The 14,041-nt window shown below is 39.4% G+C and overlaps 1 protein-coding gene across 4 annotated transcripts in view; it reads left to right on the forward strand.

The window, feature by feature from the left end:
• Window positions 1–14,041, forward strand: part of PEX1 (peroxisomal biogenesis factor 1) — a 43,319-nt gene that overhangs the window by 4,271 nt on the left and 25,007 nt on the right. For 2 of the 4 annotated variants that reach the window (XM_023226737.1, XM_023226739.1), the window contains exons 2-7: window positions 2,384–2,527; window positions 6,159–6,242; window positions 6,988–7,102; window positions 7,201–7,967; window positions 11,215–11,334; window positions 13,483–13,606. In XM_023226737.1, coding sequence (XP_023082505.1) covers window positions 2,384–2,527; window positions 6,159–6,242; window positions 6,988–7,102; window positions 7,201–7,967; window positions 11,215–11,334; window positions 13,483–13,606 — 1,354 coding nt within the window. Of the gene's footprint in view, window positions 1–2,383; window positions 2,528–6,158; window positions 6,278–6,987; window positions 7,103–7,200; window positions 7,968–11,214; window positions 11,335–13,482; window positions 13,607–14,041 lie in introns of all 4 variants that reach the window. The other 2 variants (XM_023226740.2, XM_023226738.1) reach the window with 2 other exon arrangements.

A 14,041-nucleotide genomic window follows, 5' to 3' on the forward strand; every position in this document is an offset into this window, starting at 1 on the left:
AGTGACTCCAACATTGTTTGAAATTTGTTTCATTTAAAGAAACATAAACTGGCCGCGGTGGCTCATATCTGTAATCCCAGTACTTTAGGAGGCAGAGGTGGGCAGATCACCTGAGGTCAGGAGTTTGAGACCAGCCTGGCCAACATGGTGAAACCCCATCTCTACTAAAAATACAAAAATTAGTTGGGCATGGTGGTGGGGGCCTGTAATCCCAGTTACTTGGGAGGCTGAGGCAGGAGAATTGCTTATATCTGGAAGGTGGAGGTTGCAGTGAGCCGAGACTGCACCACTGCCTTCCAGCCTGGGTGACAGAGTGAGACTCTGTCTCAAAAAAAAAAAGAGAAAAAGCAAGAAACATAAAGACTGGGCATGTTGGCTCATGCCTGTAATCCCAGCACTTTGAGAGATTGAGGACTGAGGTGGGAAGATCACTTGAGCCCAGGAGGTTAAGGCTGCAGTAAGCAGTGAGCTGTGATTGTGCCACTGCACTCGAGCCTGGGCAACACAGTGAGATCCTGTCTCAGGAAAAAAAATTCCATGTAAATGAATGAATTTGATATTTAATATTTTAAATTAATGAAAAATGTTCTGTAGAGATGTAGATCTTGCCATGTTGCTCAGGCTGGCTTTGAACTTCTGGGCTCAAACAATCCTCCTGTCTCAGCCTCCCAAAGTATAAAGATTACACATGTGAGCCACTGCGCCTGGCCTAATATTTGTAACTTAATGAATTTATTTTGATATAAATAAATTAATAACACTGAAGCTTCCTGATATGGTAAGTCTTTTTTTGTGTGTGATGGGTTCTCACTCTGTTGCCCATGCTGGAGTGTAATGGTACTATCATGACTCACTGCAGCCTCAACCTTCCTGACTCAAGTGATCCTCCCACCTTGGCTTCCCGAGTAGATGGGACCACAGGTGTATGCCACCACACCTGGCTGGTTTTTAAAATTTATTATTGATACATATTAATAAAATTCTTTTTATTTTATAAATGATATATGTGGCTGGGCATGGTGGCTCAAGCCCCCGACAATTTGGGAGGCCGAGGTGGGAGGATCACTTGAAGCCAGGAGCTTAAGACCAGCCTAAGCAACATAGTGAGATCCCATCTCTATAGAAAAAAAAAATTAGCTAGGTGTGGTGGTGTATGCCTGTATTCCTAGCTACTCAGGAGCCTGAGGTGAGAGGATTGCTAGAGCCCAGGAGTTTCAAGTTACAGTGACCTATGATTGTGCCACTGCACTCCAGCCTGGGCAACAGAGCAAAATCCTGTCTCAAAAAAAAAAAAAAAAAAGTTTGAAAATGCTTATGATACAATATAAGTAGGGGAAAAGGAATATTAAATTTTGCCTATATGAACACAACTATATGAAAAACTTGCACATGGAAAAAAGGATTAACAAGAAATAGACCAAATTGTTCACATGGTTGTCTTTCTTTTTTGTGGAGAGAATATCAGTAGTTCATTTGTTTCCTTCCAAGTTTATATATTTTCCAAGGTCCCTATAATGAGTTTGTAATTGTTTAATCGTAGAAAACCCTTTTTTGGTCCTTGGCCACAAACACATGTTTTATGTAATTGCTCTTTTAATGAGAATAACTTTTATATTTTGCTTTGTTTAAAACCTATATTCCCATAGTTATATGAGCCCTTATAATTATTAAGAGACTGCATAATATAACGTTTCTGGAAGGGTACAGAAGAAACAGCGGTAATTACCTCTGAGAACAGGGACATGGCTTCACATTTTACCCTTTTGTACATTTTGTGCTTTTGCCACATGCATTTATTGTTATTCCAATAAATAAGTAAATAAATATGGATTGCATACTCCATCTGGTTGGTATTTCGTAATTCTAAAACTATACTGCTACATTTTTAAAGATGATATATGTTTCTACTTATTAACTTATATGTTAAAGTAGTAAATTTATAGCTTATTTAATAGTTTCCCTATTGATAGACATTTAAGACAGTCTCAACTGTTTACCATTATAGAAAATACTGCACAGATAGCTTTTGCTGTAGTTCCTTTTTTCTTTGAATAATTAATTGGGAATAAATGCTCAAATAATTATATGTGGCTCAACTGCTATGTAAGTGTATTGACTGACCACTGCCATTTTGAATTCTGAAAGGGTTGATTAAATTTATAACACTGCCATAAGAATATAAGGTTATTGGCTTTATTAGCATCACCAGCATTTGATGTTGGAAATGATTATAGATTTTTAAATGCTACAACAAATGTAGATAACAGAGAACTATCTGTAGAACTCTTTTTGTACGTGTGAATTGAAATAATAGTTTATTTTCATGTGAATCCAGAAAAATGTATATGAAAACCTTTTTTCCTCTCATTTCTTATATGAATAGAATCAAGCTATAGAAGTGGTCTGGAGTCACCAGCCTGCATTCTTGAGCTGGGTGGAAGGCAGGCATTTTAGTGATCAAGGTGAAAATGTGGCTGAAATTAACAGACAAGTTGGTCAAAAACTTGGACTCTCAAATGGGGGACAGGTAAGCACATGTGATGGCAATAACTTTCTTCTAACGTCACATAATAAAGCAATAGAAATAAAAATAAAAGTTTAGATTTTTTGTTAAAGGAGGTGAGATGACACCTAATTTGTATGCTATTATGTAACTAGTCTAGTCTATTGAAGCTGACTGTACTCTGTGTTTAGGTCATTATCTTGTATTTTACCATACTCCCTACTTGCTTCTTATTCTACTATTTAACTCATTTTCCACATTCCCTAATTTTGGTTTCGTGAAATTATTTTTCCTTTTGAATTACTAGGTTCTACTTACTATTATTGAACTTCGTTTCTGATATATTTTATAACCTTCCATGGTCTCACTTGATTAAAAAATTCAGCTGGGTGCGGTGGCTCACACCTATAATTCCAGCACTTTGGGAGCCGAGGTGGGCGGATAACTTGAGGTCAGGAGTTGGAGACCAGCCTGGCCAACATGGTGAAGCCCCTCATCTCTACTAAAAATTCAAAAATTAGCTGGGCATGGTGGCAGGCGCCTGTAATCCCAGCTACTTGGGAGGCTGAGGCAGGACAATTGCTTGAACCTGGGAGGCACAGGTTGCAGTGAACTGAGATTGCACTGCTGCACTTCAGCTGGGTGACAAGAGTGAAACAATGTCTTGAAAAAAATAAAAAATTCTACAACAGAGGGTTATTATTTTTCCATTTTTGTCTTCCCTTATGAGTTTAATATGCTTAGATTATAAACCTGAAAGCTTAAATACCCATGTCTATTTTTTGTTTTCTTATGTTTATCAAGTTATTCCTTTAAACATTTTCTAAACTGTAGGAATAATACGAGGTTGGGCTCAGTGGCTTATACCTGTAATCCCAGTGCTTTGGAAGGCCAAGGTGGGAGGACCACTTGAGGCCACGAGTTCAAGATTAGCCTGGCTAGGCAACATAGCAAGACCCTATCTCTACAAAAAAATAAAAAAAATTAGCTGGGCATAGTAGCATATGCTTGTAGTCCCAGCTACTCAGCAGACTGAGGTAGGAGGAATGCTTGAGCCCAGGAATTTGAGTGACCTATGATTATGCACTCCAGCTGGGGGCAACAGCAAGACCCTGTCTCTTAAAAGAAGAAGATGTAGTAATAATATGTATTCATTATAACTATTTTACCATTGAAAGTAAAAATAAGTTTTTACCTTTCCCCAGTCCCATCCTCAGAATGAATGTCTACTGTTTTGGAGGATCTCAGTAGACCTTTAGGATTGGAAGAATGAGATCATTCATATTTTCTGCAATTATTGTCCCACAAAATATTTCAGATACCTTTCCATGTATTACAAACAGTGTGCATTTAACATGTCTCTCTTTGTCTCTCACTCTCTGTGTCTTTATGATCCTCTGCTGCAGCCCTGCCACTAAGACACTATCTCCTGAAGAATCACTGATAGGAACAGAAAGTGGACTGACTAGCCCAGGAGTCCTTAGCTTCTTAAGGGGCAGGAGCTGCTTTGTGCTTTCTCAGAATCAGATATATATGTGGACTGAAACATTTAAAAACAGAATAGCCAAGGGTGCTATACATTTAAAACTTATATAGATGAGGCTACACTGCTCTCTATTACCAATTTCCCATGACAATACACGAGAGTGCCATGTCTGTTTAACTTGTTTTAAGCACAGACTAATCTTGTTTATGCATGTTTTTGATGAGAAGAGACTAGATAAATCTATAAACCTAGCACTAGTCCCTTGCATACTCTAAATTGTTGCTAGAATCTTAAAATTTTAGCGCCAGATGGACCTTAGAAATCATTAACTTTGGTGCTTCGTTCTACAATACAAGGAGATGGAATATTTTACCCAGGATTGCTTAGCAAGTTACAGTTCTGCCCTCTGAGTACCTGGCACTTCCCTGTGGGCATCAACTTCCTGATTTTCAAGTCTTAATTAGTCTCTGAAGAATCCTACTTGTTTTTTTTTTAGACAGAGTCTCGCTGGGTCTCCCAGGCTGGAGTGCAGTGGCCGGATCTCAGCTCACTGCAAGCTCCGCCTCTCGGGTTCACGCCATTCTCCTGCCTCAGCCTCCCGAGTAGGTGGGACTACAGGCGCCTGCCACCTCGCCCTGCTAGTTTTTTGTATTTTTTAGTAGAGACGGGGTTTCACAGTGTTAGCCAGGAAGGTCTCGATCTCCTGACCTCGTGATCCGCCCGTCTCGGCCTCCCAAAGTGCTAGGATTACAGGCTTGAGCCACCGCGCCCGGCCCCTACTTGTTTTTAACTCCCATTTGCTTTGAAGTGACTTTACCTGATTTTTTTTTTAGATCCCTTATTGCAGCAATGCCACTAAGAAACTGAGTCTCTAGCTTCTTGGTGGGCAGGAGCTGCTTTGTGCTTGCTCAGAATCATCCTTTTCAGTAAGGGAGATATTGAAGAGAAATTTACTGAGGAGTCTGGGGATGAGGCACTCAGGGAAATTCTGCTCCAGTCCACAAAAGCAGAGAGGAAGAGTTGGTTACCTAGAGTTAAATTTAACATGCAGAGGCTTTGGATTTTACTCCTTTAATCCTTGGAAATGCCTATAGAAGGGGAAAGGAAGTAAGATGGTGGCTCCAGCTTATAGACATACTAGTGTTTTATAAATTTAAACTATAATGAAAGGGTATTATTTGTTTTACTTAACTTTTAGCTGTGAAGGATTATACTTCTAAATATTTGTCTCCAATGTCTATTTCAGTGTATTTTTCACTTTCCTTGAAGCAGCATGGCTGTTGCAAAACTTCTAGAAATCATGAGAATATTTACATATTAGATCAAACCATAACTTGATGATATAGTCATTTCTTCTTATATTTTTTACTTACATTTTTACATTTTAGTGATTGCTTTCATTTTTGAAAAATGTGTCTTGCCGGGCGCGGTGGCTCAAGCCTGTAATCCCAGCACTTTGGGAGGCCGAGACGGGCGGATCACGAGGTCAGGAGATCGAGACCATCCTGGCTAACACGGTGAAACCCCGTCTCTACTAAAAAAAAAAAATACAAAAAATTAGCCAGGCGAGGTGGCCGGCGCCTGTGGTCCCAGCTACTCGGGAGGCTGAGGCAGGAGAATGGCGTGAACCCGGGAGGCGGAGGTTGCAGTGAGCTGAGATCCAGCCACTGCACTCCAGCCTGGGCGACAGAGCAAGACTCCGTCTCAAAAAAAAAGAAAAAAGAAAAATGTGTCTTGCTGAGATGTATTTTTCTTCATTCTGTAATTAGTTATGAAACAGTTTTTCCTAAAATGCTGAGTATATCAAGTCCTGGATAAGAATAAGTACTCAATAAATATTTGTCACATGAAAGACTACACATATAGCCAGGCACAGTGGCTTGCACCTGTTTTCCCAGCTACTCAGGAGGCTGAGGCGGGAGGATTGCTTGAGCCCGGGGTTTCCAGGCTGCAGTGAGCTATGATTGTACCACTGCACTTCAACATGGGTGACAGAGCCAGTCCCCATCTCTCAAAACAGAAAGACTACATAGACTACATATACACCCCCCTCCAAAACACACACACACATCTACTTACCTAAAATGGTAAGAAGATAGCTTCTTATTTTCTAGTATATGACACATAAAAGTTTTTTATAAGTAGTTTTAAATTTTTAATTTTTTCTAGGTATTTCTCAAGCCATGTTCCCATGTGGTATCTTGTCAACAAGTTGAGGTGGAACCCCTCTCGGCAGATGATTGGGAGATACTGGTAAAGAAAACCAAATAAGAACTCTCTCATTTAAGGTTAAATTACTTCACAATATCAATGTCTTTAGATTTCTCTTCTCTAAGCTTTATTATATATTCTGAGTTGGTTTTGAATTATAAGAATGAATTGGGGCCAGCACAGTAGCTCATGCCTATAATCCCAGGACTTTGGGAGGCCAAGGCAGGTGGATTGCTTGAGACCAGGAGTTCAAGACCAGGCTGGGCAACATGGTGAAACCCCGTCTCTACTAAAAATACAAAAATTAGCTGGGCATGATAGTGCGTGCCTTTAGTCCCAGCTGCTTGGGAGGCTGAGGCAGGAGGATTGCTTGAGCCCAGAAAGCCAAGGCTGCAGTGAGTCAAGATCATGCCATTGTACTCTAATTTGGACAACAGAGTGAGACCTTGTCTCAAATAAAAAAAAAAAGAATAAATTGATAGAGATCTAATGTACAACCTGACGACTATAGGTAATAAAATTGTATTGGGGATTCATGTTAAATGAGTAGATTTTAACTACTCTTACCACAAAAACAAAAAAGTGGGTAACTGTGAGATGATGTATATGTTAATTTACTTCACTATAGTAACCATTTTACTATCTATATGTAGCTCATAACATCATGTTGTATATATTAAATATGCACATTAAAATTTGTTTTTTAAAAATGAATTGAGATTTTTCCTACTAGACATGGAATGGACAAAATGTAAACTGAGTTGATCTTTTTGTCTATTGGTTCTAGGAGCTACATGCTGTTTCCCTTGAACAGCATCTTCTAGATCAAATTCGAATAGTTTTTCCAAAAGCCATTTTTCCTGTTTGGGTTGATCAACAAACGTACATATTTATCCAAATCGGTAGGTGCTATTGTAATATTTGCTGTCATATTCTACACTATAGCATTGAGTCCAAAGTAGAAATGAATGTACACTAATAAGCTTTATTTTCTACACAGTTGCACTAATACCAACTGCCTCTTATGGAAGGCTGGAAACTGACACCAAACTCCTTATTCAGCCAAAGACACGCCAAACCAAAGAGAATACATTTTCAAAAGCTGATGCTGAATATAAAAAACTTCCTAGTTATGGAAGAGACCAGAAAGGCATAATGAAAGAACTTCAAACCAAGCAACTTCAGTCAAATGCTGTGGGAATCACTGAATCTAATGAAAACGAGTCAGAGATTCCAGTTGACTCATCATCAGTAGCAAGTTTATGGACTATGATAGGAAACATTTTTTCCTTTCGATCTGAGAAGAAACAAGAGACATCCTGGGGTTTAACTGAAATCAATGCGTTCAAAAATATGCAGTCAAAGGTTGTTCCTCTAAACAATATTTTCAGAGTATGCAAATCTCAACCTCCTAGTATATATAATGCGTCAGCAACCTCTGTTTTTCATAAACACTGTGCCATTCATGTATTTCCTTGGGACCAGGAATATTTTGATGTAGAGCCCAGCTTTACTGTGACATATGGAAAGCTAGTTAAGCTACTTTCTCCAAAGCAACAGCAAAGTAAAACAAAACAAAATGTCTTATCACCTGAAAAAGAGAAGCAGATGTCAGAGCCACTAGATCAAAAAAAACCTAGGTCAGATCATAGTGAAGAAGATGAGAAGGCCTGTGTGCTACAAGTAGTCTGGAATGGACTTGAAGAATTGAAGAATGCCATCAAATACACCAAAAATGTAGAAGTTCTCCATCTTGGGAAAGTCTGGGTTAGTATAAATTTTATAACTTGGGAGAAATTTTATGTGGCTTAAACATCCCCAAATTATGAATTAGAATAGTATTTCATATATAAATTGAAAATCAATTAAAAAGAAACACAGTGCCTAAAGCTTTGGGGGACACATTTACACTTTGCAGTAAAGTCCTTGTATGGATAAAGATTGTGTATTTTCTGGCCAAGTAAGCTTGAATAGGTACAAGCTTAGGTAGGTTCAGGCCCAGAGAGGTCAAAATTACTTGCCTGAGATTGCATAGTTAGTAAGTGTCGATTCAAACCTAGGCAGACTGACTTGGGGGTTAATCAGCATGGAGTGCCCTACAAAGCCTCCCACCTTTAATGCTTGCAGATTTGTTCCCCAGTTACTGAAAGCAACTTGTTAATACTTAGGGAAAAGGGCCAGTATAGGGAGAAATCCATGGCATGAGGTAACCTTCCTGCTGCATGTGGTGGCACCTGGATTGGAATGCATCCAGAAGCTGCTTACCCTGCAGGTGTCTGCTCTTTAAGTTGTGTATAACAGAGAGGAAGTAGACATGGCAACTAGTGTTCCAGCCCCTCATTCTGGCCACAAATATTAATGCTACCTTTATATGATGTAAGTCACTAGTCCATTTATTTGAACCTAAATTTGAACCACTGTAAAGTAAGACTTCATAGTGATAAAGAGAGGAACCTGTTAGGAAAGGGAATAAAATAGAAAGGGAAGGTTGTCTCCTTTTGTAGATTTTTTTTTTCTCCAACAGTTTTTACCTGTGACCTTTATGCAAATAACTGGCAAAGCATTAATCTCTTTGGCCTACATCATTTCCTTTTCTTTTTTTTTTTTCTTAAATGGAGTTTCATTCTTGTTGCCCAAGCTGGAGTGCAGTGGTGTGATCTGGCTCACTACAACCTCCGCCTTCTGGGTTCAAGCGGTTCTCCTGCCTCAGCCTCCCGAGTAGCTGGGACTACAGGCATGCACCACCATGCCTGGCTAATTTTTTGTATTTTTAGTAGAAACAGGGTTTCACTATGTTAGCCAGGCTGGTCTCGAACTCCTGACCTCAGGTGATCTGCTTGCCTCGGCCTCCCAAAGTGCTGGGATTACAGGCTTGAGCCACTGCGCCTGGCCAGCCTACATCATTTTCTAAAGCTCCAGACCATTCTTTTCTTTTCTTTTCTCTTTTCTTTTCTTTTCTTTCCCTTCTCCCTTCCCTTCCCTTCCCTTCCCCTCCCCTCCCCTCCCTTCTCTTCTCTTTTCTTTTCTTTTCTTTTTTTGAGTCAGAGGCTTGCTTTGTTGCCCAGGCTGGAGTACAGTGGCATCATCTCCACTCACTGCAACCTCCACCTCCCAGGTTCAAGTGATTCTCCTGCTTCAGCCTCTGGAGTAGCTGGGACTACAAGTGTGCACCACCACTCCTGGCTAATTTTTGTATTTTTAGTAGGGACGAGGTTTCACTGTGTTGGCCAGGCTGGTCTTGAATTCCTGGTCTCAAGTGATCCACCTGCCTCAGTCTCCCAAAGTGCTGGGATTACAGGCATGAGCCACTGTGCCTGGCCTCAGATCATTATTTTCTGTTAGCTTTAAACTGTCCGTTCAGGGATCCCACTGCATTCTCAAATTCAAAATGTCTAACACTGAGCTTATGATTTAGCTGGTTCTGTCATTAGATGGGAATATCCTTTTATTTCCTTGAAATTATATGGTGAGAACAGGGAGAAGTGCTGATGGTAAAGTCCTGTGATTAACATAGCAGTAAGGACTCAGCCCTTCCCAGTTCACTAAAGGTTGAAGAGCCATGGACAATGAGAAGTCACAGTAGGTGAAATCAGATACTAAAATGGACTTGGCTTGAGAGATCAAAATTGATCACTTGGTGATACAACTAACAAATTCATGTTCACTTGAACCTTTATTACCCTGTGAAGCATGGTGATTTAAAAAAACAAAAACAGGAAACTTGATTGTTAAATTCTTTTTAAGTCAGAATATGTACCTTAGAGTTTTTATTTATGCTTTTGTCTACCATTAATATGTCTGCACATGCTCTTTAGAAGTTAATAAAGTCATCTTTATGTCTTTCAGTGCTTATATTTGAGAAGTTGAGAGAAATTTTTAACATCATTATTGAGATATATATATATATATGTTTGTTTGTTTGTTTGTTTTGAGATGGAGTCTTGCTCTGTCACCCAGGCTGGAGTGTGGTGGCATGATCGCCACTCACTTCAAGCCCCGCCTTCCAGGTTCAAATGATTCTCCTGCCTCAGCCTCCCGAGTAGCTGGGATACAGGCTACCACCACCACGCCCGGCTAATTTTTGTAGTTTTAGTAGAGACGAGGTTTCACCATGTTGGCCATGCTGGTCTCAAACTCCTGACCTCGTGATCTGCCCACCTCAGCCTCCCAAAGTGCTGGAATTACAGGCGTGAGCCACTGCGCCCAGCTGAGATAAAATTTAAAGTGTACAATTCAGTCATTTTTAGTATATTTATGCTAGTTGTACAACCATCACCACAATCTAAGTTTAGAACATTTTCATTAGGGGGTGGGAGAAATTTTACTCTTTGCTTTTTAGATTAAGTTTCTGTCTGGATTTAATCATTTAATCAGACAATCAGGCAGATCGTCTGTGATTAGTTTTGGCCATTCCAGCTTCTTCACTGGTTGTCAACTTTCACAAATAAAGGCTTCTCCAAGATTAGAAATAACATTTAATTTGAATGTAAATGTACCATAGTTTAAAAGATGGGTTTGGTGGGTACAGTCAAATACATTCATTTAAAGCTCTAATTCTAAAGGTTATGTAAAGAAAAGGAAAGAAATGTAGGGAGAAGATTGAAATGTTCATGGTATGACAATATCTGAACATCCATCTGGTTACACTGTTGATATCTGAATGTTTGTGTCCTCCTCAGATTCATATGTTTAAATCCCAACTCCCAAGGTGATGATATTAGGAGGTGTGGTCTTTGGGAAGTGATTAGGTCATGAAGGTGAAGCCTTCATGAATGGGATTAGTGCTGTTATAAAAGAGAACTGTGAGAAATAAGTTTCTGTCATTTGTTAGCCACCCAGTTTAAGATATTTTGATATAGCAGCCTGCATGGACTGAGACAACTATGAGTTATTATGATAGCTTCTGTTATTTCACCTAAATTCATAGAAGCTAATATATCAATATTTATGCTATGAAATATTTCTTAACCAAGCTTTGAATATATTTATATTTTTGTTTATTTTTAAATTTCAGATTCCAGATGACCTGAGGAAGAGACTAAATATAGAAATGCATGCCGTAGTCAGGATAACTCCAGTGGAAGTTACCCCTAAAATTCCAAGATCTCTAAAATTACAACCTAGAGAGAATTTAGTGAGTTCAAATATATATGTTACATCAAAATTCTTTTACATGTTTTGTAAGATTTCTAATTGCTTTAGCTAAGTAATAACAATGTTGTATTCCTTTTTGATACAAGTCTTTTTTTATTATGTTAAACTATATATAACATAAAATATGCCATGTTAGCCATTTTTACGTGTATAATTCAGAGACATTAATTACATTCATAATATTGTACAACCATCATCACTATCTATATCCAGAACTTTTCCATCACCCCAAACAGAAACTTGGTACCCATTGAACAATAATTCCCCATCCACTCCTTTCCCCAGTCCCTGGTAATCTCTAATGTACATTGTGTCTCTATGAATTTACTTACTCTAGATATTTCATATATAAGTGGAAATATGCATTTGTCTTATGTATCTGACTTATTTCATTTAACATAATGTTTTCAAGACTCATCTGTGTTGTATGTATCAGAACGTTATTCCTTTTCATGGCTGAATACTATTCCATTGAATGCATATACCACATTTGTTTATCCATTCATCTGTTGATGGACACTTGGGTTGTTTCCACATTTTTGGCTGCTGTGAATAATGCTACAGTGAACACTGGTGTACAAATATCTGTTTGAGTTCCTCTTTTCAGCTTCTTTGGGATATACCTAGGAATTATGTTTAACTTTTTGAGAAGCTGAGAAATCTTTAATAAATGATAACACAAATATGTATATTTGCCAATGCAAATATGAATATTTTTTGCTTTCCTAAGAGGTTGATAATTTTGCCACACGGTCGTAATTTAAAAAAATTGTCCCATGTTGTTTCTGTATTAATATTGCAGCCTAAAAGAGTGCTAGACTGTTTTACTTTTCTACTCAGTTAATTCTTTGGATACTGGTAGAGTCAGGAAATGAGATATTGAACTTAAAGATTTTTGTAGGTCGGGTCCAGTGGCTCACACCTATAATCCTAGCACTTTGGGAAGCTGAGGTGGAAGGATTGCTTGAGGCCAAGAGTTTGACAACAGCCTGGGCAACATAGCAAGACCCTATCTCTACAAAAAAAATGTAAAAAAAAATTAAGCCAGGCGTGGTAGCTCACACCTGTAATCCCAGCACTTTGGGAGGCTGAGATGGGTGGATCACTTGAGGTCGGGAGTTGGAGAGCAGCCTGGCCAACATGGTGAAACCGCATCTCTACTAAAACTACAAAAATTAGCTGGGTGAGGTGCTAATCTTGTAATCTCAGCTACTAAGGAGGCTGAGGCAGGAGAATCACTTGAACTGAGGAGGTGGAAGTTACAGTGAGCCTAGATCTCACCACTGCACTCCAGCCTGGGCGACAGAACGAGACTCTATCTCAAAAAAAGTAGAAATAAAAATTAGACACATGTGGTGGCACATGCCTGTAGTCCTAGGTACCCAGGAGGCTGGCTGAGGCGGGAGGATATCTTGAGCCCAGGAGTTAAACACTGCAGTAAGCTATGATTGTGCCACTGCACTGTAGCCTACGCAATATCTCAAAACAAATTTTTTAAAATAGATTATTAGGCCAGACGTGGCGGCTCATACCAGTAATTCCAGCACTTTGGGGGGCCAAGGCAGGCAGATCACCTGAGACCAGGAGTTTGAAAGCAGCCTGGCCAAAATGGTGAAACCCTATGTCTACTGAAAATATAAAAATTAGCTGGCAATGCCTGTAATCCCAGCCTCTTGAGAGCCTGAGGCAAGAGAATCACTTGAACCTGGGAGGCAGAGGTTGCAGTGAGTAGAGACTGCACCACTGCACTCCAGTCTGGGCAATACAGTGAGATTCTGTCTCAAAGAAAAAGGAATTTGTTTTCCTGTCTTTATGGTAGAGGGAGGAAAGGGAGAATGGGGTTGGAGTGGTTACTGAGTGAGCCAAATTATGGTAGGTGTATCGCTGGGCATAGAGAAAATGAGCATTTAAAACTTTTCCACCTAACAGATGTTTCTTCAGGCTACACTGCACTCATTGTGCTAACTGTAATGTCAAATCCCAAACCTGTGCCCATAGAATATGAACATCCTTCATTGGATTTGTTTGGTAAGGCTTACACTTTATTAGGAAGATAAGATGTTAAAATAAGGGTATTAAAGTTAAGTTCAGTGATGAGGATAATTCATTACTATGCCTTTTTTGGCAGCCTAAAGACGTAAGTGAAGAAGACATAAAAATTGTATTTTATTCATGGCTACAGCAGTCTACTACCACCATGCTTCCTTTGGTAATATCAGAGGAAGAATTTATTAAGCTGGAAACTAAAGATGGTGAGTACATTTGTTGTTTTGACTTTTTTTTTCTATTTAAATAGTTGTACATTTTTAATTGTTCTTGCAACCTGTCATACATGTGAACAGTACGTGAATAGTGAAATGTAATTATGATAATTAAACAGTAGATTTTATGTATTGAAAAATATATTTGGGTGAGTGCAGTGGCTCACGCCTGTAATCCCAGCACTTTGGGAGGCCGAGGCAGGCGGATCACTTGAGGCCAGGCGTTCGAGAGCAGCCTGCCAACATGGCGCAACCCCATCTATACAAAAAAATACAAAAATTAGCCAGGCGTGGTGGTGTATGCCTGTAGTCCCAGCTACTTGGGAGGCTGAGGCGGAAGGATCACTTGAGCCCAGGAGGTCCATGTTTATGCCACTGCACTCCAGCCTGGGCAACAAGCGAGACCCTGTTGCAAAAAATAAAAAA

Source organism: Piliocolobus tephrosceles, chromosome 8 (assembly GCF_002776525.5).
Source record: "Piliocolobus tephrosceles isolate RC106 chromosome 8, ASM277652v3, whole genome shotgun sequence".
Classification (NCBI taxonomy): Eukaryota; Metazoa; Chordata; class Mammalia; order Primates; family Cercopithecidae; genus Piliocolobus; species Piliocolobus tephrosceles.